Here is a 27,839-nt window from a genome sequence, read left to right on the forward strand (position 1 = left end):
TAACACTCAAAACGGAGCACGTTCGACTTCCGAAAAGAGTTCACAAACCGGAACACCTACTTCCGGGTTTGCAGTGTTTAGGTTCCATGTTGTTTGAGAACCAAGGTACCACTGTATTTATATTTGGTGGAATATTCTAATCAATGCCTCTTTTTTAAAATAAGTAACAGCAATTGTTGGGCATCAGGCCCAAACGCATCGCCGGTCGGCATGTTAGTTTTTAAAGGAAAAGAAAGTAAATTGGCATCCATATCTAGCACCAGCTCAAAGGTACGTGAGGCTGGGTCTATGCCTTAGGGATAGGGCCCTGAAGCTATTTACTGAGTAGCGGACAGCCTAGTTGGGTGGAAGCACTTACCCAGGCATAGGCTAACTCAGCCCTCCAGATGTTTTGGGACTACAACTCCCATCATCCCTGACCACTGGTCCTGTTAGCTAGGGAAGATGGGAGTTGTAGTCCCAGAACATCTGGAGGGCCGAGTTTGCCTGTGCCTGCACTTGCCTGACGTCACAGCAAGGGTGTCACTGTTGTTTACTAGGAGTGCAAGGGGAAGACAGCAGCCTGGTCTGTATGGTTCAGACACACCAGCAGAGCCAATGCAGTGCTCCTGCAGGTATGTGTTTGCACCACACAACACTCCCCACCATCTCAACTAGCTCCCCACCACCACTCCTGGTACCATACCCTCCAAGTGTCCCAATTTCCTAGGGACAGTCCCGGAATTCCAGAAGGCATCCCGGTTTCTGATTTGATCCCGGAACATCCCGGTTTTACTTTTTCCTCCCTCCACATCTCAGAGAACAATTAAAAGGTTCGAGAGGCTAGGAGGCTGGCAACATGAGAACGGGCCTTCTCTGCAGTGGCTCCCCGCCTATGGAATGCTCTCCCCAGGGAGGCTTGCCTGGTGCTATGGTTATAGATCTTTAGATACTAGGCAAGAACTTTCCTTTGCAACCAGGCCTTTGACTGACATCTAAGGCCCTTTTAAAATGTGCTGGGGGGGATTATTAAGTTGTTTTTGTTTTTATTTGTGTTATGTATTTTGTGTTTTTATGATGTGATCTTACCTTGTGAATTGCCATAAGACCTGCGGGTATAGGGCAGTATTAATAATAATAATAATAATAATAATATGCAGTTCTTGAAGATTTTTTATTCAAAGGGTGCGCTCACAGAACTCCGCCTTCACAAATCTATAAAGGGACACACAACCCTGGGGGGAATGTCTAAGGTCTATCTAAGAGCAGCTGCTTCCTTTTAAACTGCACCTAATTCCCAAATTGGCTTTTTAAAAACTTGGTCCTGTATCAATTTGTGGCCTGTCAGCTTCTTACTAGGAAACTGCAAAAACTGTGGGTGTTGGCTTTAGATCTGGATGTTCCAGTGAGTCTGTTGAATTTATGACTCCCTGGTGTGTTGTTTTCTGGGGCGATGCTGCCCTCTGGAGAATATTTGGTGCTCATCAGCACTCAGGTATGACGTGGCACATTTTACATATCCGTAACCCCCTGCAAGAAAAACAGGCATGCATTTAGAGCCCAAGTGCCATTTGCATAATTTTTTATTTGTTAGATTTCTTACCTACCCTTAACCAGAAGGCTCCAGGGCAGGTTACGTCAATGAAATGGGCAATCTGGAAACAAAGAAAACGGTTGCAACTATACAACAGAAAAAGTGTAAGAACAGGCTCAATATATAAAACAATTATATTTTTAAAAATCAGTGTATAAAAACAATACAAATGTTGAAAAACAATTCCACATATAAAAACAGTTAAAAATACTGGAATTGGTGTCACACTGTCTAATGCAGGGGTTGGCAACCTAAGGCCCATGGGCCACAAACGGCCCATGGGGGTCATTTCTCCGGCCCACGAGCCACCCCAGAACCAAGCCACCAGCTCAGCAAGTCCCCACACACTGCACTAAACCGGTGCAGAGCAACTTGGGGACTTGCTTTCGCGGTACCAGAAATTGCATCTGCACATGCGCAGATGCTGGAAATTGCGTCTGCGCAGACACCAGAAAAAGTGGGCATGCGCGGTCATGTGCACGTGTGATCCAGCCCACGGAGGGATTTCCACTGGAGTGAACTGGCCCACCCTTGCCGACCCCTGATCTATTGTAATCCACAAATGCTGATCTATAGTTCACTGTTTTGTGTAGCATGGCTTGAACACCCAGGTCTCTCTCTTACCTATCAGTGGTAAAAGGTAAAGTAAAGGGACCCCTGACCATTAGGTCCAGCCGTGGCCAACTCTAGGGTTGCGGTGCTCATCTCGCTTTATTGGCCGAGGGAGCCGGTGTGCAGCTTTCGGGTCATGTGGCCAGCATGACTAAGCTGCTTCTGGTGAACCAAAGCAGCGCACGGAAACACCGTTTACCTTCCCGCCGGAGCTGGAGTTGGAAATGGCGTTTATAAGTGGATTATGATATGCTGAACTTTCCTTCATCTTCCTCCAGGTCCTGCTTGGCCCCCACTGAAACTGGGCATGTCCATCTGTGCCTTCAAAGCGGATGGCGGGCCCTGCAAAGCATTGCATGTCCGGTATCACTTTGACATCCAAACCCGCCAGTGTGAAATCTTTAACTATGGTGGATGCGAAGGCAATGAAAACAACTTCCTGACTCTAGAGGAGTGCCAGCTAAAGTGCATAGTACCAGGTCAGTACATGGCTTCCTCCATTTCTCTCTTTCTTTAGGTTAAATGCAGCACATTTTCCTCCCATCGGATCCTTATAGGAAATGTTATTTCACTTTATGAATTGGTAGCTGGGTTTCCTTTTCTCCCACTTCTCTCCCCTCTTTCTTTCTCCCCTATATTTTAAGACAGTCTTTTTTAAACTGATTGCATGTTAGCGCTTTCAGGAGCCTTTTTGCTGAAGTGAAAATACTTTATATAAGTAAACTGATACATCACCTCATGTCTGGGACATGGGTGGCGCTGTGGTCTAAACCACAGAGCCTAGGGCTTGCCGGTCAGAAGGTTGGCGGTTCGAATCCCCGCGACGGGGTGAGCTCCTGTTGTTTGGTCCCAGCTCCTGCCCACCTAGCAGTTCGAAAGCATGTCAAGGTGCAAGTAGATAAATAGGTACCGCTTGGGCGGGAAGGTAAACAGCATTTCCGTGCGCTGCTCTGGTTTGCCAGAAGCGGTTTAGTCATGCTGGCCACATGACCTGGAAGCTGTCTGCAGACAAACGCCGGCTCCCTCAGCCTATAGCTTGAGATGAGCACCGCAACCCCAGAGTCGTCCACAACTGTACCTAACGGTCAGGGGTACCTTTACCTTTACACTTCATGTCTAGTATTGGAGGCAGCCAATAGGAGCAGCAGGTTTTCAAATGGCAGGACTGACTGCCATGTTGTTTGCATCAGAGGGCATCAGAGGAGGGAGGGAAGGAAAGAGGGACAGAGGCCACTGTCGCCCATGACATCCCTGACCATCATTCAAGGCACGCAAGTGAGCCATGGCACGATGGTTGAAAACCACTGGTTTAGACTCTAGAGGCTGACAACTGGATGTCAGCTTCCTCTTTAGAACTCAACAGGGAAGCAGAATTAGTGCCTCTGCCTCTTGCTGGCTCTGGCATAGCTAGCCATGTCCTCTGTCGCCACCTACGGTGGGCCTCCCTGCCTTTCACCCTACCAGCTCTAATGAGCACACTCATTAGACTCTTACATGCATAGTTTTTAAACTTAATACTTCATCAAAGGCTTATCACGATGACTGAAAAAGTGAACTGCTCCCACTGAAATTGGTTCCCTTGGAAGTGACAACAGATTACCCTGAAGCCCTTACTCTGGTGTGGAATGGGACCATTTCACAAGTGTCGGTCATCACTGTGACAAGCATGTGGCGTGTGAACCAAACCCAGACATTGCAGTGCTCACACAAGTGAATCATTTCAAAGGCAAAACGTCGGCTGTGTTTGGAGCATCCTTTTAGCAAAAGAGGAAAAGAGCAAAGCGAATGTGGTTATTATCAGGCCAACGGAAAGCTAAGAGCTGCTTAAAGCATTTGGCTCAATTCTTGGATATGAAGAAAAGCGTGGGAAAGCCCATTAAAACATAGCATTATAGCACACTGTTTCCTAAACTGATGGGGAGGACTGACAACTTGCCCCCTAATGTGCCAGGAATGGGTACCATTCATGAAGCATCCCACCCACTTTGACTAGCGCCATTATAGCAGGTTGCCCTTTTTCCCTTCCATGTGATCATGAAAGCTGCAACAAAGCAAATACACACATCAACACAAACACACACAGTACTGGCAACACTTGTAGGCCAGCAAATTCAAATTGCAGATTAGCTTTTGACAATCAGCCAGGAAATTCATTGTGTATGGGTTAGGCTCGTGTGTTGGAACACTCCAGCTGGTCTCTGGATTCAGGTTGCAGCTGAAATATCAAATCCCATTACTGATCTCATTCACTTCTCTTCTTGCATTAATCTCAACATGCCTAGTTGTCCACAGCTGTTGGTACTTCACGTGAGCCTTACTCCTGATCAAATGTCACCTCTGAAAAAATTAAGATGACATGGCTGCACATAAGACAATATTCATGCTGGGGCAGATTTGATCAAATCTACTGTTAAATTAGTTAGATTGTTGTTGCAATCCTATGCCTAAAAAAAGGTAAAGGTAAAGGACCCTTGGGTGGTTAAGTCCAGTCAAAGGCAACTGTGGGGTTGCAGCATTCATCTTGCTTCAAGACGAGGGAGCCGGCATTTGTCCACAGACAGATTTCCAAGTCATGTGGCCAGCATGACTAAACCGCTTCTGGTGCAACTGGACACTGTGATGAAAACCAGACTGCACGAAAATGCCATTTACCTTCCCACCACAGCGGTACTTATTTATGTACTTGCATTGGTGCTTTCAAACTGCTAGGTTGGCAGGAGCTAGGACAGAGAATGGGATCATGTGCAGCATTTCTAAAATAAAATATGGAATTTTGGTTAGATAAACACTCTGGAACCATGAGAAATGGTTCAGTGTTTTGGGGTATATCATTATGGGCGAATATATATACATTTCTTTAGTAAATGCTATCCCCCCGCCCCCAGGTCTACACTAAAAACATTTTGTTTCAATTTCAGATGTGCCTGAGAAGAAAAAGAGATCAAAATCTCAGACAGGTAACTGAAAGAAATGTGTTCTATGTGTGTTACCTGTGTTTTGTTTCTTTTTAGCTACTGCTGATTTTAATCATCTTTTTGATACTTTAAACTACATCTTAGCTGGTTTTTCAATCAATGTTTTAGTTTTGTGATCCTCAGCAGCAGAAAATACATTGCATTCTTGCTTTGCCCCTATTTGTCTCCCACGCTTTGCCAAAATGCTTAAATTGAGTTAGATTGTGCCCACTTTTGGTAAACTGCAGTAAGTCCTTCATTAATGGCCATATTGGATTCTCTGACACTTTCTCCCCTCAAACAATCTCCATTCGCAGGGAAGCCTCCTTACTGCCTTCTGGAGAATGACCCCGGTATCTGCCGAGGATTAATTACCCGGTATTTCTTCAACAAGGAATCGATGAAGTGTGAGAAGTTCCAGTATGGTGGTTGCCTAGGAAACCAAAACAACTTTCATACTTTGAAAGAATGCCAAGATACCTGTGAGGACAACCGTAAGTGGCCTTTTCTTCTGTATCTTATTATATCCCTTGGTGCCCGTAGTAGACGGTATGATGGTTATACCATGTCAAGAAGGTCCAATCTCTACCAGAAACCGTGATGTCTGCCATGTCTCTTTTCCCTTGAAGATGGATTTTGTTGTACTTACATCACACATTGTCCATCAGTTATCCTTTTCCTAAAGACTTCCCAGTCCATCTCTCTGTGGCATTCTATGCAAACACTGATCGGTTGCATATCCTGATCTTCCTCCCAATTTTGTCTCAAGTCTTTCCATATTTGATATTATCTGCTGCTCATAGGTTTATTCTAACTTGGAGATTTGATAGAATATTATACCTTCTAAAATATTCTCCCAAGCACTTCCACTCTTCTTTTAGCCTCATCTTTATTATTTCTTATTTTCATGGTCATAGGTGCTGGTTCCGTGTATTCTATCAATTTATTCTGCCACATTTTTTTTGTAGGTACCTCTTTTCCTTTCCATTTTTGGGGCCATTTCTTTTATGCCAACAGGCTTTTGCAATTGTTTAAAATATCTGTCTGAGTAGCCTGTGGCTTTAATGATCACTCTGTATTGCTTTTAAACTTTTGTATGTCACTGAGGTTGTGCAAGAGGGTGGCATACAAATACAGTCGTACCTTGGAAGCCAAACAGAATCCATTCCGGAAGTCTGTTCGACTTCCAGAACGTTCAGAAACTGAAGCGCGGCTTCTGATTGGCTGCAAGAAGCCCCTGCAGCCAATCAGAAGCTGTGGAGGACATTTGGCTTCCGAAAATCATTTGAAAACCGGAACACTCACTTCCGGGTTTCGATCGTTAGGGGGCCGATTTGTTCAGGAGCCAAGGCGTTTGAGATCCAAGGTACGACTGTACTTTATAAGTAAATAAATAAATGGATCGCACTGCATGTTCCCATTCAAATCAGTGGGACTTAAGTCACAACTAACTTGGCCAATGGATTTTAATGGTACCTAAGCTCAACAATAGTGATGTATGGAAGTGAGAGCTGGACCATAAAGAAGGCTGATAGCCGAAGAATTGATGCTTTTGAATTCTGGTGCTGGAGGAGACTCTTGAGAGTCCCATGGACTGCAAGAAGATGAAACCGATCCATTCTGAAGGAAATCAGCCCTGAGTGCTCACTGGAAGGACAGATCCTGAAGCTGAGGCTCCAATACTTTGGTCACCTCGTGAGAAGAGAAGACTCCCTGGAAAAGACCCTGATGTTGGGAAATATTGAGGGCACAAGGAGAGGGGGATGACAGAGGATAAGATGGCTGGACAGTGTTCTCGAAGCTACCAGCATGAGTTTGACCAAACTGTGGGAGGCAGTGGAAGACAGGAGTGCCTGGCGTGCTCTGCTCCATGGGGTCACGAAGAGTCGGACATGACTAAATGACTAAACAACAACAAGCTCAACAAATTGGGGCTGCAGTCCTTCCCCCGTTTACCTAGGAGTAAGCTTTTTCAACTCTGTGGTACTACTTTCCAAATAAACATGGTTAGAATTGCACTGTTACTCTGGATCCAGCCCATTGTTTTCTCTTAGTCTCAGGGCAAGTCGAAGAGGAAGAGGAAGTGATTTAATCCTCAGTGAAGAAGTTGGGGGAAGAACTATAAAGTATCAGAATTCTGCACTGCTGAATTTCAAACAGGAATAAACCTTTTGTAAAATGTAACTGAAACATAAATCAGCCTAAAAGAGCAACTTGTGCTAAAATAAAATAGTAAGAAGATGGTTTTGGGTAATGCACTCTTATTATATGAGTTATATGTCAGTCATTGTTTTCTCTACTAATTATGCACACTTCTTAAAAGCTTCTTTTATCATTGTTTCATCCCTTTTAGTTCGTTCTGCCAATTCATTGCAAATAACCGACATGCTGGTTAGCACAACGAATAATACTACTCCAGTTGTAAAACAAGGTATGTATTCAAAGTTTAGCACTAAGTACGAATTATAGGGTTCTCTCATCAGCGTGAGATGAGATTCAAAGAGGTACCAGTGCATTAAGAATTCTCTATTGTTGTATTTGTCAGTTATGAGCATGGAAATGGGAATAAACTACCACTTTTGTCAAGTGTAAGTGAAATGTAAATGAACCTAAAATAGCATCTTATTTCCATGATACCTTTCTCTCCTGTACGGCACTGATATGCAAATATGTTTTGATAAAACATACCAAAAAAGCTCAGGCTTGATGCGAATATATATGGTTGCATCAAGATTCTTTTTGGTGGAAGATGGTCAATGTGCAGGAGTTTTTCAGTTTTCTAAAGATATTTTAACAATACAAATCCGATGTTACAATAAACATGAATATTTTGACTTCCTCCTACCTCTTTTGAGGTTTCTTATATTATTTTAGTTTCTGACACTGCATTGTCTTCATTATTCCAATTATTAGTTAATCCTTGATTTCTCCTTGAATTTCATTTTAACTGTTTGGTTTAAGTTAACCCTGCTAATCACCTTCTATGTGTACAATAACCTTTCAAATAATCCACACATTTCCCCCAGTCTCTGATAAAGTCTTTCTCCTCTTGGTTCCTTATAGCTCCCATAAACTTTGCCATTTCAGCATAATTCAATAATTTAATCTGCCACTCCTCTTTGGTTGATACACAATCTTCTTTCCCTCTCTGAGCGTTAAGCATCCTGATCTCTGTTGTATCATAAAGGTAAAGAGACCCCTGACCATTAGGTCTACTCGTGACCGACTCTGGGGTGTCAGTATATGGAAACATCACCGCTGCAGACAGCCAGATTGTTGACATCACATGATGTGCCTATCTGTGGGGGGAAAAGAATTTCCCAGGACATTCACAGGCTGGATAAGTCTTTGTGAAGACTATAACTTGAAACCTTCTGACTGCGCATGTTCAGGAAGTTTGTCTGACCTGCTAGAAGAACTGAACTGAAAGGACGTGTTTTTCTCTAGTGCTGTAATGTCAGAAATAAACATCATGTAAATAGATTTCTTTCCCCTGCGGAAGCAGGAGGGAGGGGTTGTGCATTTTACCCACTCTTGGGAAAATGTCGCCTATCAATATCTCCCTGGTCTGTCTGGATGTCAGCCAGAGGAGGTTACCGGTATGCAGGCTGGCATGGTGGCGAGGCTTGGCAAGGCCTCACAAAGCCTTGTCACCCCACTGGGCTGGGGGCAAGCTTTGCAAAGGGCTTCTCCTTAAGAAGTACTTTCCGAAGCTCCCCCCGCTTAGGGAGAAACCCTCATGGAGCCTCATGACACCCCCCTCCACCTCATTACAGTGGCGCAGACACACCAAGTCTATGGGGCTGAGGCCTCTACAGCCCTCTGATGTTCCCTGAAAGGGGGTTCAGGCCCCCCAATCTTGAGGGGGCAGAGGAGGCCTGGTGGGATGTTGCCCCAATGCTGTGTGGCCCGACCGGATGTTGGCCTGGGCCAACCAGCATGGCATGGTGTCTGGTTGGCCTCTGCCAATGCAACAGTCGCCATGTGCACACGCAGCTCTGCAGTGTTGAGCGCAACTCGGCTCCCGAGCAATGGCAGCAGGGAGCATTTTGATTCGAGCACTGAAGAATCTCAGACCACCCCTGATCTTGGGTTTGGATAGTTCCTTCAGTAAGTACCTTAGCTCAATTCCTTTTTATCTTACACCTTTGCTAGTTTCTCTTCTAAAAGCCATATTTTAAGGAGCAAGTACTCCTCCGTGAGCCTTCGCTGTACTGGAGATTGAGGCTTGTCGTTTTTGTGATCCACAGTGGTGCGGAAGGCAGAAAGCAACAGCTGGGGAAAGACGGATCCCTTTCGCCATGTTTTCCTGCTGGCGATCTGCATTTGCGCTCACATGTACTTCTGGGGACCGGCGTGTAATGTGTGGATAGTGGTTAGAAAACAAGGAATGAACATGCAAGCCACACAATAAGATGTCCATGAAACGTTTTGAGTGTGCACATGATTGGAAACCGTTGCATTAGTTTATTATTATTTTTTGCACCGTGGCTCCATTTGCCATAAACTCTGGAAACCACTCAAGCTGTAGCCAAACATCCCGATAATGGAAGAAAGCCATTTGTGTTGGAAATAATTGAGTGGCATTATGATAGGGTTGCCACATTTCAACCAGTGAAAATCTGGACAGAAAAGTTGTTGAGCTGCTGCCGACGGCGGTATTCCGGACGTATGGCAACCCTAAGGTAAAGGGGCCCCTGACCATTAGGTCCAGTCGTGACCGACTCTGGGGTTGCGGCGCTCATCTCGCTTTACTGGCCGAGGGAGCCGGCGTAGAGCTTCCAGGTCATGTAGCCAGCATGACTAAGCTGCTTCTGGCGAACCAGAGCAGCACACGGAAACGCCATTTACCTTCCCACCGGAGCGGTACCTATTTATCTACTTGCACTTTGACGTGCTTTTGAACTGCTAGGTTGGCAGGAGCTGGGACCGAGCAACGGGAGCTCACCCCGTCGCGGGGATTTGAACCGCCAACCTTCTGATTGACAAGTCCTAGGCTCTGTGGCTTAACACACAGCGCCACCCGCGTCCCCATGGCAACCCTACATTATGACAAATCAGTACTTTTCTCTTTTATTTCCTTTTTTAAATGGAAAAGGAGCAATTTCTACCTCCAGTGTGTGTTTCGATGCCTCACCCTTAATTGTCTGCTTTGCGATAGACGTGTTTCACTTCATCCTGTCTATTGAAGTACACATTCAAGAGATAGCCATGAGTAAAAAGCGATGACCAACCAGTACCAGATGCAGGGAAACACTTGCAGCCACGTCTGTAAAACATGCTCATTCATATCCACAGTGAAAAACAAGTGGAAATCTGCATTTTATTTTATTTTTGCAAAACCCTGGTAAGGGATTGTACATAATCAGAGTGCCCAGATCTCAGGAAAGAATCGTTCCACTCTGGTCTGAATGCTGCTTTTACAGCTTTATTAAGACATTTTTCATGATGCAATAAAAAGAAACAAACTATTCTAAAGAAAAAAAGAGTTTAGAAAAAGAGAAGAAAAAGAGCTGGAAGAATGCAAAGTCCTCTCTCACGATATGTGACTATTACCCCATGCGGACAAAGATGCAAACTCTCAGCTCTCACCTGGAAGTGCCCCTTTCTCTGCCCAGCCTCCAACCATGTGAGATCTCCTCTTCCCTGCCTCTCGCAAAGGTCTTCTGCCAACTATCCGTCATCTCCATTGCAGGCAGCACACTGTAGGCAGAGACGCAGGTGGTGCTGTGGTCTAAAACACTGAGCCTCTTGGGCCTGCCAATCGGAAGGTTAGCGGTTCAAATCCCCGCGACAGAGTGAGCTCCCATCGCTCTATCCCAGCTCCTGCCAACCTAGCAGTTTGAAAGCAAACCAGTGCAACTAGATAAATAGGTACCACTGCGGCGGGAAGCTAAACGGCGTTTCTGTGTGCTCTGGCAATTGTTGCACCAGAATTGGTTTAGTCCTGCTGGCCACGTGACCCGGAAAGCTGTCTGTGGACAAACGCTGGCTCCCTCAGCCTGAAAAGCGAGATGAGTGCTGCAACCCCATAGTCACCTTTGACTAGACTTTACCATCCAGGGGTCCTTTACCTTTACTGCAGGCAGAGACATACCAGCACGGAGTTTGCAGGAAGCCCCGGATTGGGAGTGGCAAGTGCAGATCTGTGTGAACGTGTGCCCCCTACTGCCAGGACTGTGCTTTGCTAGCCAATGGCCTGCCCCACCCCAGTATTATTTTTTTGCTGCGTTATGAAGATGTGACACCAGATGGTGCTATAGGGCAGTCAGATGTGTGGGATACAAATAATAAATTATTATTATTATTATTATTATTATTATTCTCAGTGCTTTTTTCTGGGGGGACGCAGAGGGACACATACCCCTAAACATTTTGTGAATCTTAAGTTTGACCTCATTGAGGGTCAGTATTTCAATATGAGTAGGAAAATGAGAGTACCCCTAAACGTTTTTTAAAGAAAAAAAACACGGATGATAATTATTTTTTATCAATCTACCCCCAATGGGATTTTGCATTGAGAGCTCTTACAGTGTTTCTTTTTATAGTGTTTTTTTATTATTATTATCAGTATAGATCCAGCCTTAGTTTGATCCAGGAGGGCCCCTTCTCGTGAGAAGTCTCTCTCCTTCTTTCCACACAAGTATCTGAGATATTTCCGGATCATATGATTGTAGCTGCAAGAGGGTTTATTGCACAAAATGGAGGCCTGTAAATAACACAGGAGGCATGATGCTTATGGATATTGTCGTGGCAACTGCACATTGTATAGTTATATGCACTCTTTCTGAGTTTGTCAAAGTCTGTGATAATAAATAATAATAATAATAATAATAATAATAATAATAATTTATTTATACCCAGCTCATCTGGCTGGGCTTCCCCAACCGCTCTGGTCGGCTTCCAAAAAAATATTAAAATACTGTAATACATCAAACATTAAAAGCTTCCCTAAAAGCCTTCAGATGGCTTCTAAAAGTCTGGTACTTGTTGCTCTCTTTGACATCTGGTGGGAGGGCGTTCCGCAGGGAGGGCACCACTACCGAGAAGGCCCTCTGCCTGGTTCCCTGTAACTTGGCTTCTCGCAGTGAGGGAACCGCCAGAAGGCCCTTGGAGCTGGACCTCAGTGTCCGGGCAGAATGATGGGGGTGGAGACGCTCCTTCAGATATACTGGATTGAGGCCGTTCTTTTACACGAGACCATGTAATTCTTTTATATCATATGAGATATAAAAGTTTACAGCATATTATTCTTTGAAGGAGAACTACTTGATAATGATTTACAACTGGTATTTAACTCTGAGTAGGCTTGCTAAGATGTATAAGGCTGAATCAGATAAGTGCTGGAGGTGCAATGAGGTTGAGGGAACGATTTTTCATATGTGGTGGGCCTTTGAAAGGGTAAAAGAGTATTAGGAAATAATCCATAATGAATGGAAAATAATAAAAGTACTTTTCCAAAAAAACAAACCAGAGTCCTTTTTGTTGGGGATAATTCAGATGGAAATTCCCAGGTTTCAAAAAAAATGTTATTTATGTATGCCACTACAGCAGCCCATGTTTAATTAGCCCCAAAATGGAAAACGAGTGAGGTCCCAATGAAAGAAGAATGGCAACTTATATTGATTGAATATGCGCAGCTTGCAGACTTAACATATAGAATAGGAGAGCAATAAGAACATACGTTTAGAGAAGATTGGAAAATGTTTATTGAATACAGTGGTACCTCGGGTTAAGTACTTAATTCGTTCCGGAGGTCCGTTCTTAACCTGAAACTGTTCTTAACCTGAAGCACCACTTTAGCTAATGGGGCCTCCCGCTGCTGCCGCGCCGCCGGAGCACAATTCCTGTTCTCATCCTGAAGCAAAGTTCTTAACCTGAAGCACTATTTCTGGGTTACTGGAGTCTGTAACCTGAAGCGTATGTAACCCGAGGTACCACTGTATATGGGGTGAAATTGTGTACACTTGAAACCTTTGGCAGCATTAAGACAAATTCAACAGTGTAAATAAGTTTTGATGGATGTAATGATGGAATACTGAAGGGTTTAATTTATGTAAAATATGCAGGGGTTTATGATATGCAAAACGAACCATGGAAAAAGAATAAGGGAAGTCACTGATATTTTACGATTGCTTAAATGAGTATTCAAAATTGCAAAACACAAAAAATAATAAAAATTATATATACAGTGGTACTCCAGTTGCGGACGGGATCTGTTCCGGAGCGCTGGTCAGATCCCAAGGTTTCCGCACCCGGGGGGACCACTTCTGCGCATGCACGAGGCGTGGTAGAGCGCTTCTGCGCATGCGCACCTAGCGAAACATTTCCGGGTTTGCCGCTTTCACAACCCGAAGTTTACATTACCCAAGGGTAACATAAGCCGAGGTGCTACTGTATATAAAAAGAAGAAGAATCGACCAAAGCACAGGACTGTTAGAATTCGGGTGTCAAATTTAATTTAATGAACCCCATTCATTGCGAATTGTTTGTTAGTGCAAAACATTGCCTTGGTTTTTATCTACTTCCTTCAATTCAGTTTCAATTCAATTTAAAATATTTACCTCCATATCGGTATGCATGCTTTGTTTCTCTGCATTTTAATTTCTATAAATAGCAAATGTTAAAGGTCCTAGGCTTTTACTCCTATGATATAAATATGGTTTCTCATATTGTATAATCCAAAGCCTATGCCTTTTAGCATTTTGCAGTGTTGCGGCACCCTGTAGACCCCTACAGTATTGGTATTTAAGCAGCTGCTTAACACTCACCTGTTTACCCAGAGGCGATATAGCAATGTTGATGTATCAGTCCAATCTACTGATCTGTGATGTCTTTTGTACTTCTTTTATGAATGCAATGCCATTGTGTATTTCATGCTCTTCATGGTCTATAAGACGCACCAGACCACAAGACGCACCTAGTTTTTGGAGGAGGAAAACAAGAAAAAAAATATTCTGAATCTCAGAAGTCAGAACAGCAAGAGGGATCGCTGCGCAGTGAAAGCAGCAATCCCTCTTGCTGTTCTGGCTTCTGGGATAGCTGCGCAGCCTGCATTCGCTCCATAAGACGCACACACATCTCCCCTTACTTTATAGAAGGGAAAAAGTGAGTCTTATAGAGCAAAAAATACGGTATATCTTTGAAATAATATTTAATTTGATTTTCAAGAATATAAACATACAACAAAACCAATTCTGAATTCAAATATGAAGATCACTTTGAATCTCCTGACTGTCCACCCTCATCCCTTCCATGGTCCTATTAAGACTTTTTCAAATACGGATCTTCTTTCCAAATAACCTGCTGAGAACTTAAAGGCAGCAAGCAGAGGAGCACATCTTTTTAAGAAGTGCCCAAATGCAATGGGAGCATTAACGATTTGGTGGATCCTTAATGAGCTTCTCCTTCCTCCTGTGCCTAGAATCAGTCCTGCTCCCTTCCCTCTGTGTGATGCGCAGGGACAGAGGCCTTTGCAAAGCCAACGAGAAAAGGTTCTTCTACAATCTCACTACCGGCAAATGTCATCCATTCAGTTACAGTGGCTGCGGCGGAAACGAAAACAACTTTACCTCTAGGAAGTCCTGCCTGCAGATGTGTAAGAAAGGTATAAACACAACAGTCTGTGGTATAAGGGTTAATATTTTTTCCTCCACTGGGGGGGAAAGTAACTATCTGATACACACGTCAAGCAAATTTAGACCTTTAAAAAAATATTTATAGAAATTTGAAAAATAATTCAACATTTAAAATTTAAAATTCCGTTCATCAACCTAGGACTTCCCCTTCCAACCCTCCATGGTTTTCCCCAAATTCCAATTCTTGCAGCATAGTATAATTATTCTATAATCGCGACTTCCGGTTTGCTGCGGAGGCAATGATGGCGCGCTCTGTCTTCTGTCTAAAAGACGACACGGTTCGGGCTGAAAGAGCTTTTGGGGGTGTGCGCCAGGGCTAGGTACCCCCCGAAAAACTCCCCACGGAAGAGTGGGGACTCTAGGGGTCCAGCACAGCATGCAAACTCGCCAATCATAATCCCCCGACTGCCGTTTTTGCGCGGGGGAAAGGAAAAGGCTTGAGTCCGCTCACGGCTCTACCGCGCTCTACAGCCGAAGCCGCACACCGCCACCATAAGCAGTGGATTTTCCAATTAGGGATAAAAACCAAATAAGGAATTAAGAGAAGAAATTAGGTTTAAATTGATTGATTTGGTGAAACAGAAGCCAAAAAGGAAGTCAGCTTCCGATTTCTGCGGGCAGGCTCTGTAAGGGGACTTTTTGTGAATCGGAGCGGACCATAGTACTTGCAGCTATGGAGATTTTGTAACAAGTTGACTTTGGACATTTGAGAGACTCTCTTTCTCTTGGATACATATTGGCTACAGCTGTGTCAAGTTGTCCTCTGGATAAAGGTAGGATGTAAATTGACAGCTGGACAGAATTTGACAGATTGATACTTTGGCAGAGTAGAAAGCAAAAAGACTTACACAAAAGTACTGTGGAAATATAAGCTTTAACTTTAAACCCTTGAACTTGGTGGCACAAAACTGAAGCTAAGCAGGAAAACTCTTCATCATATTGGGGGAGAAATTCCCCAAGAAGGAAGGAGAACCTGGAATAGCTGGAGTTGGATTTGATATTTAGTGCTTACTGAAGACCAGGGAAATTCATGCAATACTACCTGCCAATAAGCAATTAATTAATATCTTTGGACATCCTGGATGCATATTTTTCAAGCCTAAAAATTGGAAGATTTGGATTACAATATATTGCAGAACTGGACATTTTGGATTTACATTTCGGATTTAATTCTGGATTACAATTACAAACTCTCATTTGCCACCACTTTTTTGGAAAAGGAAAAGAATTATTGAAGAGAAGTACCTAACCTTATATTAACTTTATACGAACAGTCTGTACCGGTTTTTGTTTAATATCTGGTTTTAGTTTTGGGGAGAATTGTCCTGCTTGATATATGACATGCAATTTTGAATAAGTAAGATTTGGTTGGGGGTTAAGGGGCCTGAGAGTGATAACAGTCATTTTCTGTTTTTTACAGGTTTTATTGGGTATTTTATGCTCTTCCTTCTGTCTGGTTTTTTGACTGTTTTACAAGGACTGATGGGGGGGGGGGGGAACGCTTTAAGGGTAAAGGGAAAATTTTATGGTTCAGCTTGGGAATGGGAAAATACTTTCACTTCTGGGCTGAACTAAGAAATGCAGTTGTGACCTTGAATAGATGAAAACAAAGGCATTCAATTGTGGGAAGACTCTCTAGCTTAGATATGGCAGGCAAACAAGATACAGGAGCTGTCACAAGGAATCTCCTGACTCCTCATCTCTCCCTTGGGTCCTATTGATCCTATTTTCAACTGCATATCAATACTTCTCCATTTATGTTTATCTTTCTAAGTTATCCATGCACTCTATTATATTACAAGTGTGTTTAAAATCCTACCAATGTTATAACTCACTAACTATGATCTTGTATATAAGGTATAAACTTTTCCCATTCTTTTTTAAACAATATATATATTGTCTTAGTGTTGGCGGAACACAAATCTTTTCACACAAATAAATAAATGAAAAGACTGCGTAGTAATCAGCGCTTTGACCATCTCTTCTGAATGTGGACCATTCTGTCTGTTTCCAGATGATGTCACTGGGTTTTTCCCCACCATCCCTCATTCTGTCCACGTTAATCTGCACTTTAAAAGAATACTCTTTCAGATACGCGTCTTCTTTCCAAATAACCTGCTGAGAACTTAAATGCTGCACGGCTGACGAAGCCAGCTTGGGCGAAACAAGGGATTATTCTGGAATCCTTGTCTTATTTTCTGCATGTGTCCCTCTTCCAAGCTTTTCGCCTGACACCTGCATACAAGGAACGCTAGAATTCTGAAAAGCATCTTCATGTGGAACACTACAAGACTGATAGAAGAATTCCACACCGTGGATATTGCCAATATAAGAACTGAATAGATTGTATTTCCTGATCAATCTGCTGGACTTTAATTTCTCATAATATGTTTTGTTTATATGATATGCTGGTCTATAGAACCATATATTTTGATATGATATGTTGAATCGCATTTTAAAAGAGTGTATATAGTTACATACAGCCTGTTATGTTTTTTTTTGTTTTTTTTATATATAATATTTATTAGAAGTTTAATAATTACAGGGAAAAAAGAGAAAAAGAAAGACAACAAAAAACATTGAAAAATTTAACAATCAATACATCAAAAGAAAAAAGAAAAACAGAGAAAAAACAGTGCAACAAAAAGAACAGAAAAAATTAAAAACACATCCAATGTTTCCATATCCTTACTTTTCATTTACTTGTTTCATCGACCTCCTCACACCTCCCTTTTTTGTATTCTAGTTCATAGCTATTTCAGCAAATCCTTTCCATCTTTCTCAAATTTTTTGTTCTATAATTAATCTTAACACAATCTAACTTTAAATTTTCCACTTTAGCCCATTGCCAATCAGTTTTCACTTAATTCCTTATAATGTTTCTGCTAAAACCATATAACTTCATTCCAGCATTCTTCTAACCAGCATGTTACGTTGTTGTGTTGTTATCAGTTTTGGAATTTACGTGACAAAGGGTTTGGCAGTGTTTTGAGAACTTAAATGCAGGAAGCAGAGGAGCACATCTTTTTAAGAGGTGCCCAAATGCAATGGGAGCATTAACGATTTGGTGGATCCTTAATGAGCTTCTCCTTCCTCCTGTGCCTAGAATCAGTCCTGCTCCCTTCCCTCTGTGTGATGCGCAGGGACAGAGGCCTTTGCAAAGCCAACGAGAAAAGGTTCTTCTACAATCTCACTACCGGCAAATGTCATCCGTTCAGTTACAGTGGCTGCGGTGGGAACGAAAACAACTTTACCTCTAGGAAGTCCTGCCTGCAGATGTGTAAGAAAGGTATAAACACAACAGTCTGAGGTATAAGGGTTAATATTTTTTTTTCCTCCATGGGGGGGGGGGGGAAGTAACTACCATATTTTTCGCTCTATAAGACGCACCAGACCACAAGATGCACCTAGTTTTTGGAGGAGAAAAACAAGAAAAAAAATATTCTGAATCTCAGAAGCCAGAACAGCAAGAGGGATCGCTGCGTAGTGAAAGCAGCAATCCCTCTTGCTGTTCTGGCTTCTGGGATAGCTGTGCAGCCTGCATTCGCTCCATAAGACACACACACACATTTCCCCTTACTTTTTAGGAGGGAAAAAGTGAGTCTTATAGAGCAAAAAATACGGTATCTGATACACAAGTCAAGCAAATTTAGACCTTTAAAAAAATATGTATAGAAATTTGAAAAATAATTCAACATTTAAAATTTAAAATTCCGTTCATCAACCTAGGACTTCCCCCTCCACCCCTCCATGGTTTCCCCCAAATTCCAATTCTTGCTGCATATTATAATTATTCTATAATAAGGTTACCAGATTTTTCTCAAAGAATCCAGGGACACTTTTTTTAAAAAAAAAAAAAGGGGGGGAGTTATTTTTTAAAAGTTATTAAAAAAATAAGAAGTAATATCTTCTCTTCTGTGGTCTCCTCTGTGCAAATCGAAATCCTTGCGCTGACAGAATGAGCTAGTTGGGTACCAGCCAACATGAGAACAGGTCCTTGTTCCGAGGTGGGGTTGTAACCTAGGATTAAACAGAAGAGAATGGGAATTCAGAGCCAGGTTTAGTATATCACATCCATGGGTAGGCAAACTAAGGCCCGGGGGCCGGATCCGGCCCAATCACCTTCTAAATCCGGCCCACAGACGGTCTGGGAATCAGCGTGTTTTAACATGAGTAGAATGTGTGCTTTTATTTAAAATGCACCTCTGGGTTATTTGTGGGGCATAGGAATTTGTTCATCCCCCCCCCAAAAAAAATAGTCTGGCCCCCCACAGGGTCGGAGGGATGGTGACTGGCCCCCTGCTGAAAAAGTTTGCTGACCCCTGATAATTTTCCACATCTATGTTTCTTGTTCCCTCCAGGTTTCCAAGGCAGAATGAAAATTCGCCGGAAGAGAAAGAAACAAGTGAAGCTGATAGATGGGGAAATTGTCATTGAAAGGATATAGCTTCCTTTCTACCATCTTTGCCTATCATTTGCATTTCCTGCCTTATTCACACATATTATTTATCGAGATTTTATGCTGCTGTTTTTGTGTTTCTTCTTTCTCCTGTACATTTTGTAGAGGGCACAAACTGAAGCTTTCGCTGTTAAAACTAACACCGTGAGCCTGTCTTATGCTGGTTGCATAGAAATCAGTGGGCCTCCCCCCCCCCTACCCCACATTTAAATGTTGTCCGGTTTCCATGGTTATAAATCTCTGATCCTGAATTTTTGTATCCTCAGTATTCCCGATTTTCGTCTTTTGATAACCCATGTTAATCTGCAGTCATGACTAATCTACCATAATAATTGCTGCGAAGGCTATAAATTCTATTATATGGGCTTTGATAAAGAAGTGGCTTTGAAATTGCAGATGTACAAAGTAAACCTGTGCCTGTCTGCTCAGAAGTAAGTCCTACTGAGGACTCAAGGAAGCTTGCTTGCAAGTACAGAGGTACCTCGGTTTACGAACTTAATTCGTTCCGGAAGTCTGTTCTTAAACCAAAGCATTCTTAAACTGAAGCACGCTTTCCCTAGTGAGGCCTCCCGCCGCCAGTGCCCTTCCACCATTCAGCTTCCGTTCAGCTTCTGAGGCAAAGTTCGCTAACCGGAACACCTACTTCCGGTTTTGCGGAGTTCGTTCACCAAATAGTTTGTTAACAAGGCTGTTCGTAGACCAAGGTACCACTGTAAGTATATATTGGACTGTAGCCTTGCTCCTTATTATTTCCACTGTAGTGGTGACAGTTTGTGGTCAACAGATCCAAAGACTAGAATTCACATCATCCCTGGCTATTGGTCGTTGCCTGTCTGACCTGGAGCAGATGTCCTGTCACTATTTTAGAAAAAAAGACAACAGGCAGAGGGATTTGTGTTTGTTAGGTTATGGAGTATAAAATTATACCTCATGTGCTTTTATAAAATAATGGCATTGCTATTGTCCAGTTTCATTTTTCTATATACTTTTGATAACTGTGTGATTCTGGAGCATTTGAATGATATTTAGCAAAGGGAATTGGTGTCAATAGCTTTACTAGACACTCAGGAATCTGAGCTTTCTCGTGATTCGTGAATCCTTTCAACGGCTGACTGCAAAACCAGAAAAAGCTCCGAAACAAGGAGGTTTGCCAGAAGAAACAATCGTGAGAGGCTCCCCACCTCATAAAACTCGATATATCCCCCCCTTTTTTTGCTTGTAAATACTTGGTTCCATTTCTGTTTATTATGAAACTGAGTCATTAAAAAAATCATCATAACAAAGTTCTGCTTTTAGTATAATGCCCCTTGAAGATGGTTTGGAAATTGCTTCTAGTGTGAAACATGGAACGAGAACTTTTAGCAGAGCAGCAAGTTGGGCTTGAGTTACGCTGACCCCTTGGAAGCTATCCTGACTGCCTGTTTGCCACTAGGCCCAATTCAAGGTATTGGTTCTGACAGCCAGCTGAGGCCCGTAGGGGAGGTTCTTTGCACGATCCTGCCAAAGGTTTTGGCCTATATGCAATGACCTGGCAGAGAGCCATTTCTCTGTAATGGTCCCCCAATAAGGTAAAGGTAAAGGACCTCTGGACAGTCAAAGGCAACTATGTGGTTGCTGCGCTCATCTCACTTTCAGGCCGAGGGAGCCGACGTTTTGTGTACAGACAGCTTTCCAGGTCATGTGGCCAGCAGGACTAAACTGCTTCTGGTGCAACGGGACACAGTGACAGAAACCAGAGTACATGGAAACACTGTTTACCCTCCCACCACATCAGTACTTATTTATCTACTTGCACTGGCATGCTTTCGATTTGCTAGGTTGGCAGGAGCTGGGACAGAGTAACAGGAGCTCACTCCATCAGGGGGGATTTGAACCAACAACCTTCTGATCAGCAAGCCCAAGAGGCTCAGTGGTTTAGACGCGGTCCCTGAATAGCTCTCTCTTGCCATAGAAATATAGATATTTCTTTGGCTGATGTGGTGCAGCAATAAACCTGTGAGCACATTTGCAAAGCTAAGCAGGGTCTGGTGTGGTTTCAGATTGGATGGGAGACCATGTGTTGAGATGGTCTGCATTGCAGGGGTTTGGAATAGATGACCTTCACAGTCCCTTTTCCAACCCTACAATTCTATGACTCTATGACCTTCCACCAACAGTTCAAGACATATCTCTACATAGAGATGTAGAGGGTAGGCTTCGATCTGCATTCAGGGGTTTTTGGATTTGATGCTGTGGTCTGTTTTGTTTACCTAGTTGTTGAACATGTGGCTGTATGAAAGAACAAAGTGGGTCAGGGATGGAGAAGATGAGCTCCTGATGAGACAACTGCAAAAAACGATGGGTGCATGTGGCCCTATAGATCTCAGCCAATGTTGAATAATTAACGATTGCTCCCTTAAAGGTAAAGGGACCCCTGACCATTAGGTCCAGTCGTGGCCGACTCTGGGGTTGCGGCGCTCATCTCACTTTATTAGCCGAGGGAGCCGCCATACAGCTTCCAGGTCATGTGGCCAGCTTGACTAAACCACTTCTGACGAACCAGAGCAGTGCACAGAAATGCCGTTTACCTTCCCGCCGGAGTGGTATCTATTTATCTACTTGCACTTTGACGTGCTTTCGAACTGCTAGGTTGGCAGGAGCAGGGACCGAGCAACGGGAGCTCACCCCATCACGGGGATTCGAACCGCCGACCTTCTGATCAGCAAGTCCTAGGCTCTGTGGTTCAACCCACAGCGCCACCCGCATCTGATTGCTCCCTTACTATCCAATAAATCAGAGGCTATAAAACACAAGAAAACTTGTTTGTATTAAGGTGTTGAATTGGATTGACTAGACAAAGAAGTTCAATCTAGGTTTCATGCAGACTACATAAATGAAAAGTTGTCTGTATGTTCCAAATAAGTTTGTTTCTACGTTATTTGATAGGGTGATGCTGCCCTCTGGTGGGCATTTGTGCTCATCAGAATTCAAGGCTGATACGTGCTCATTTTAATGATAGTAATCAGTTCTATGCAAGACAAACACGTATATGAAAATACAGGAATCTGCCTCCTACTAAGTCAGGGCCTGGTGCATCTAATTCAATGTTGTATACATTGACTGGTAGCAGTTTCTTTCAGCCCTATCGGGAGATCTCGAGAATTGAACAAGGGAATTTCAGCATGAAAATCACATGCTCCCCAACTGAGCTACTGCCCTTTCGTATGTTTTGAGCACAAGGCATAATTATAATACAAAAATCATCTGGCCCACAGACACAACCACAACTGCAGACCCACCTTGCTGTTGGGTTGGCATAGACACAGAGGCAATCTGATTCTAAGCATTTTTTCCTTCCCAGTAAGTCTCAGTGAATCCAATAAGCATGATTTCCGGATATGTATGGATAGGATCCAGGCACGGTGTTAACGTAGCATTTTGCAACTGAAATATACTCGGAGTCAAGAGTGTATTTCATGCTCTTTATTCAGCTCATTGTGCTGAGGAGGGATGGAAGTTCCCCCACAATATCTGCTTTATATACATTATTCACACAATGGGCTGCATGTGATTGGCTAATTCCGGGATTCTCCTGTAGGCCTATCAGGTTGCGGATTCATTTCCACCTGGAGCTGGATTGGGTGGCTTCTGCGGACTAGTCATACTGCTGCATTGTTCTAGGACCAATCAGACTGCTGCATTCCAAATCCTATTGTTCTAGGACCAATCAGACTGCTGCATTTTGGATCCTATTCAACTCAGTACATAACAGCAACTCAGTGACTTGATGGCTTTCAGGCCAACTGCTTATATTTCCAGATTATACTAGAACTTGGTCTCTGTTCAGGGATGGCATTGTTGTTATCCAGGACTGGTAGGGTACCTGGCACTTTGCAGGGCACAAGAAGACAGGTCCATGTCTAAAATCTGAAAAGTCTGAGGAAGTGAATAGTTGTCAGGTGGCAGAGGATCCGACCCCCACAGGAGGTTGGCAGGAATGGATAAGACAAGGAAAAATCCTTACCATCTGCTTTTTATTCAGTAGTTACAGAGAGAGGCTTGGAAACACAGCCTCTTGGAATAATGGCATTGTCCCGAGTGAGTCTCCACCTCCTCTGTCTCTCCCACTTCCTCATGCATCATCGCTACTGGAGCTGAAAAGTGCCCTCTGCCTTTGAGATCTTTGCTCTCCTACTTTCAAGGCCCACCAGTTTCTGGGAGGGTTTGTGTCTGGAATGCTTTCTAAAGACACCGTGTCCGTCAGCTCTTGCCTTCTTCTTCCTCTCCCATTATTTCCCAGCTTTCCCCCTCCAGAGTTGTGACCTCCCTCAAACCCCTGTTGTAATTCTGAACTGTCTCCTTCTTCCCGGAAGGCTCAGGCTAGGGAGGCAGTCTCCACCATTCCTCCTCTGCCCAGTCCCTGACAATAGTGAGGAAATTGCTGCTGGAAGGTGGTGTCCAGTCCCCGCCCCCTTGTAAGATCCAGAAGCTGTTAAGGATTCAGTGTTTCAGTAAAGAGTGGTCTCAGCAAGAGCAGGATGTTTGCTGTGCCATCAGCTACTTGCCCCCACTGCAGTGTCGGATTTACGTATAAGCTAAACAAGCTATAGCTTAGGGCTCCACTCTTTTGGGGGCCCCCAAAAAAATTAAAGGGGGGAAAACTGGATGTCCAAAATATAAGATAAAAAACAAATAAAACAAACCTACATACAACAACAGTGTTTTGTGTTGTGTAGGCTCCTATGATGTATGTAATGGGCCCCGCCTGCTAGCCTGCTCCCTAAAATATCACTGGTTTGCTCATTTCTATATATAGGGTGCCTACATTCTGCATGTGCAAATGGCTTTAGATACCTATTAGGTCCATAAATTACCATACAGCGGTCCCGCTGGTTACATATGCTTCAGATTACATACACTTCAGGTTACAGACTCCGCTAACCCAGAAATAGTACCTCGGTTAAGAACTTTGCTTCAGGATGAGAACAGAAATCGCGTGGCAGAGGCGCGGCAGCAGCAGCGGGAGGCCCCATTGGCTAAAGTGGTGCTTCAGGTTAAGAACAGTTTCAGGTTAAGAATGGACCTCCGGAACAAATTAATTACGTAACCAGAGGTACCACTGTACTGTGTAGTATATATTCAACCCAAAAAACAGCGACAATGACAATTTGTTGTTGACAAAGGACAGCTGGACATATAAAGGGCCCCATCATGTTCAGTAGCTTAGGGCCTCATCAAACCTAAATCCGGCCCTGCCCCCACTGGTTTGCAAGCGGCAGAGGAAAAGCCCTCACTTCGACATGAGGTAGAAAGGTGGAAAGTGTCAGAGATCAAAGACATGGTAACAAAGTTGGATAATACTGAGCGGTGACGTAGAATGGGAGGGCCACAGGGGTGTTTGGCCCAAGCACAAAATTGTTTGGGCACAACAATTACAACGCCCAGTGCTGCCTCAATATAGCTGCATGTTTCTGTCACTGGGCTCTGCTGAAAATGGCTTCTCCATCATGCAAGCCAGGAAGTGACCTCTCTAGACAACGAAACTCTTGGATCAATCCATCAACCTCTGATGGATGATTTAGTCCAGATTTAGTCCAGCCTCGATCCAGTATACCTGAAGGAGCGTCTCCACCCCCATTGTTCTGCCCGGAGTTCTGGCGGTTCCCTTGCTGAGAGAAGCCAAGTTACAGGGAACCAGGCAGAGGGCCTTCTCGGTAGTGGCACCCGTCCTGTGGAACGCTCTCCCACCAGATCTCAAAGAGAAAAATAACTACCAGACTTTCAGAAGACATCTGAAGGCAGCCCTGTTTAGGGAAGCTTTTAATGTTTAATAGATTATTGTATTTTAATATTCTGTTGGACGCTGCCCAGCGTGGCTGGGGAAACCCAGCCAGATGGGTGGGGTATAAATAAATTATTATTATTACTACTACTATTACTTTTGCTGCATGTGTGTGCCAGTATCCATACTCAGCAGAGTTACATCGCAACACATTTCCTTCCTTGGAAGCGTCTTTGGGGTACACACAGTAGACAATAAATTATTATTATTATTATTATTATTATTATTATTATTATTATTATTATTACCTTTGCTGCATATGTGTGCCAGTATCCGTACTCAGCAGAGTTACATCTCAATGTATCTCCTTCCTTGGAAGCGTCTTTGGAGTACACACAGTAGACAATAAACACTCAGGGCCCCATAAATATTCGGTCGAGTGTAGAGGTTTACTTGACAGGCATAAAAGCATATTGGTAGCAAATATATGCAGCTGTTCACCACTGCCATGGTCAAGGCATGCTTAGAGTCCAACAAAAGTCCAAGACTCTCTCTCTACTTCTCTCACTGAAATATGGAAGGAAGAGACTCAGAACAAGTTACAACAAGTCACACAGAACCATTGTTTATCAGTACTTCCTGTCACGGGACGCGGGTGGCGCTGTGGGTTAAACCACAGAGCCTAGGACTTGCCGATCAGAAGGTCCGCGGTTCGAATCCCTGCAACGGGGTGAGCTCCCGTTGCTTGGTCCCTGCTTCTGCCAACCTAGCATTTCGAAAGCACATCAAAGTGCAAGTAGATAAATAGGTATCGCTGTGGCGGGAAGGTAAATGGCGTTTCCATGTGCTGCTCTGGTTCACCAGAAGCGGCTTAGTCATGCTGGCCACATGACCCGGAAGCTGTACACCGGCTCCCTCGGCCAATAAAGCTAGATGAGCGCCGCAACCCCAGAGTCGGTCACGACTGGACCTAATGGTCAGGGGTCCATTTACCTTTAGCTTTACCTCCTGTCACACTGCACTTGTCCAAAGAACAGTTACCACAGAAAACGTCCTTGTATAGGCAAACGTGTGTGTTTATGTGTGTGTGTGTGTGTGAGAGAGAGAGAGAGAGAGAGAGAGAGAGGCTTTAAAAAGCCCTTTAAAACATATTTTGTTATAGCAGCTTACTTCTTTTGTCATTTGTATGATCACCATAATAGCGAGGAGAAATAAACATTACATTGGAAACCGTAGGGGGACAGACTCCATTTCTTGGTTAGTCAAAAATTCTTAGCATGTAGGGCCGGCTGGTGTGCTGTAAACTTCAGCTGGCCTCTGGATTCAGGTTTCAGCTGAAATAGCAAATCCTGCTCTCCCTGTTCATTCACTCCTCTTCTCAAAGTAGGCTCAAAGTGCCTGGTTAAATTGCAGCTGTTGGCACATCATATGAGCGCTTTGCCTTAAACCCGATCAGATGTGAACTCTGGAAGAATTAAGACGAACATTTCAAAGAGGATGCTTGCATACAGAGAAGCAAATATTTGGCCTAGGTGTGGTTGGGGGAATTTGACTGAATCCTTTGTGAAATGATGGCTTTCAATGCTATACATGTTTCCCTGGGAGCAGGGATGGGTGATTCCGCTCATTTCAGTTTCTCCCTGCTTCTCATTTTTGCAGTCTTCACTTCCCCGCATTTCCACATCCTTTTGCGATTAAATGTCATCTTGAAACCCCCCCCCCCCCCAGCATTTTTGTGTGAATTTCTCCTAAAATAATATGATTTCTGTTTGCAGTTTCCCCTAATGCAATGCATTTTGGGGGTTTCATTTTCATCAACATATTACTTGGCTAAAGAACTGCTCTGCGAAATTCAGAGAACTGTGAATTTTGAAGGATGGGTGTATTTTGGTTCACATGTTTCAGAAAGTCTGAACAAGGTATGTTTGCCTTTAAATGAAAACTGAACTGAATTTCTCCCCCATTGCTACCTGGGGGCAAGTCCCACTGAACTCAATCATCTTATTATTATTATTATTATTATTATTATTATTAGTCACTCCATCTTGCCCCTGGGGCAACTCAAAGTGGCTTTCAACCAAACAACATAACTTCTGAGAAGACATTTATAAGATAACACTGTGAATTATTTTTTAAAAACCAATCTGGATATCTTAACTGGGAAGTGGAAATGTGGACTATGTGTGTTATGCACTGAAGTTCTCACCCTGGGCCAGCAGGGGAATACTGTAGATAGTTATGCAAATGAAGGATCGAAAGTGACATTCAGTGATTGGATAGTTTGTATGCAAATGAAGGATCGAAAGTGACGTTCAGTGATTGGATAGTTTTAGAAAATTACATTGTTCTGGAGCTCTATATAAGCAGGCTGACTGAGCTCCTCAGTTCAGTTCTGTTCCAGCTTACAAATAAAGAGCTGCTTTGGAAGAATCGCTGTGTCGTCTGATATGTTCGCCCACAACTTAACAATGTGGATCTACACAAGGTTTGGCTACATGCTAAAGCATTTGTGTGGCTGCATCAGTGGCGTTGCATGAGCAGAAGATTGCAGAACATCTGGAGAACCACAGGTTTCTCACCCCTCTTCTAATGTCTCTTGACCCTGGACAGCTCTTAAGGAAGTGCCGACTGCTGTGTATGTTAAGGTTCAGATTTGTTTGATTCCACAGGGAAAGGTTAGGCAGAAACTGTTGGACTCCACCATCTGGAAGCCACGAACCACGTTGGCTACCCTCGTATTAGACTAACATGTCCTTATAATTTATCTTCAGCAACTGGGGGGGGGGGGGAAGCAACATGAAAAAGCCAGCCTGCATCTTCAATAGGAATAGACTCAACCTCT

At 43.5% G+C, this 27,839-nt stretch overlaps 1 protein-coding gene and 1 long non-coding RNA gene across 4 annotated transcripts in view; both read left to right on the forward strand.

The window, feature by feature from the left end:
• The window catches only part of TFPI (tissue factor pathway inhibitor), a 46,435-nt gene extending 25,916 nt beyond the window's left edge, over positions 1-20,519 (forward strand). For 2 of the 3 annotated variants that reach the window (XM_083412827.1, XM_083412828.1), the window contains exons 3-9: positions 2,464-2,664; positions 5,104-5,142; positions 5,457-5,633; positions 7,493-7,570; positions 14,564-14,746; positions 17,884-18,066; positions 19,139-20,519. In XM_083412827.1, the coding sequence (XP_083268953.1) occupies positions 2,464-2,664; positions 5,104-5,142; positions 5,457-5,633; positions 7,493-7,570; positions 14,564-14,746; positions 17,884-18,066; positions 19,139-19,224 (947 nt within the window). In that variant the 3' untranslated portion in view covers positions 19,225-20,519. The remainder of the gene's footprint in view (positions 1-2,463; positions 2,665-5,103; positions 5,143-5,456; positions 5,634-7,492; positions 7,571-14,563; positions 14,747-17,883; positions 18,067-19,138) is intronic. The other variant, XM_083412829.1, reaches the window with a different exon arrangement.
• Positions 1-27,427, forward strand: part of LOC310665405 — a 103,323-nt gene extending 75,896 nt beyond the window's left edge. Inside the window, exon 2 of the long non-coding RNA XR_014505457.1 lies at positions 26,124-27,427. This is a non-coding gene — a long non-coding RNA (uncharacterized lncRNA). The remainder of the gene's footprint in view (positions 1-26,123) is intronic.
• Positions 27,428-27,839: the final 412 nt, after the last annotated feature.

The sequence above is a fragment of the Podarcis tiliguerta genome (genome assembly GCF_965153285.1).
Source record: "Podarcis tiliguerta genome assembly, chromosome: 1".
NCBI lineage: Eukaryota > Metazoa > Chordata > Lepidosauria > Squamata > Lacertidae > Podarcis > Podarcis tiliguerta.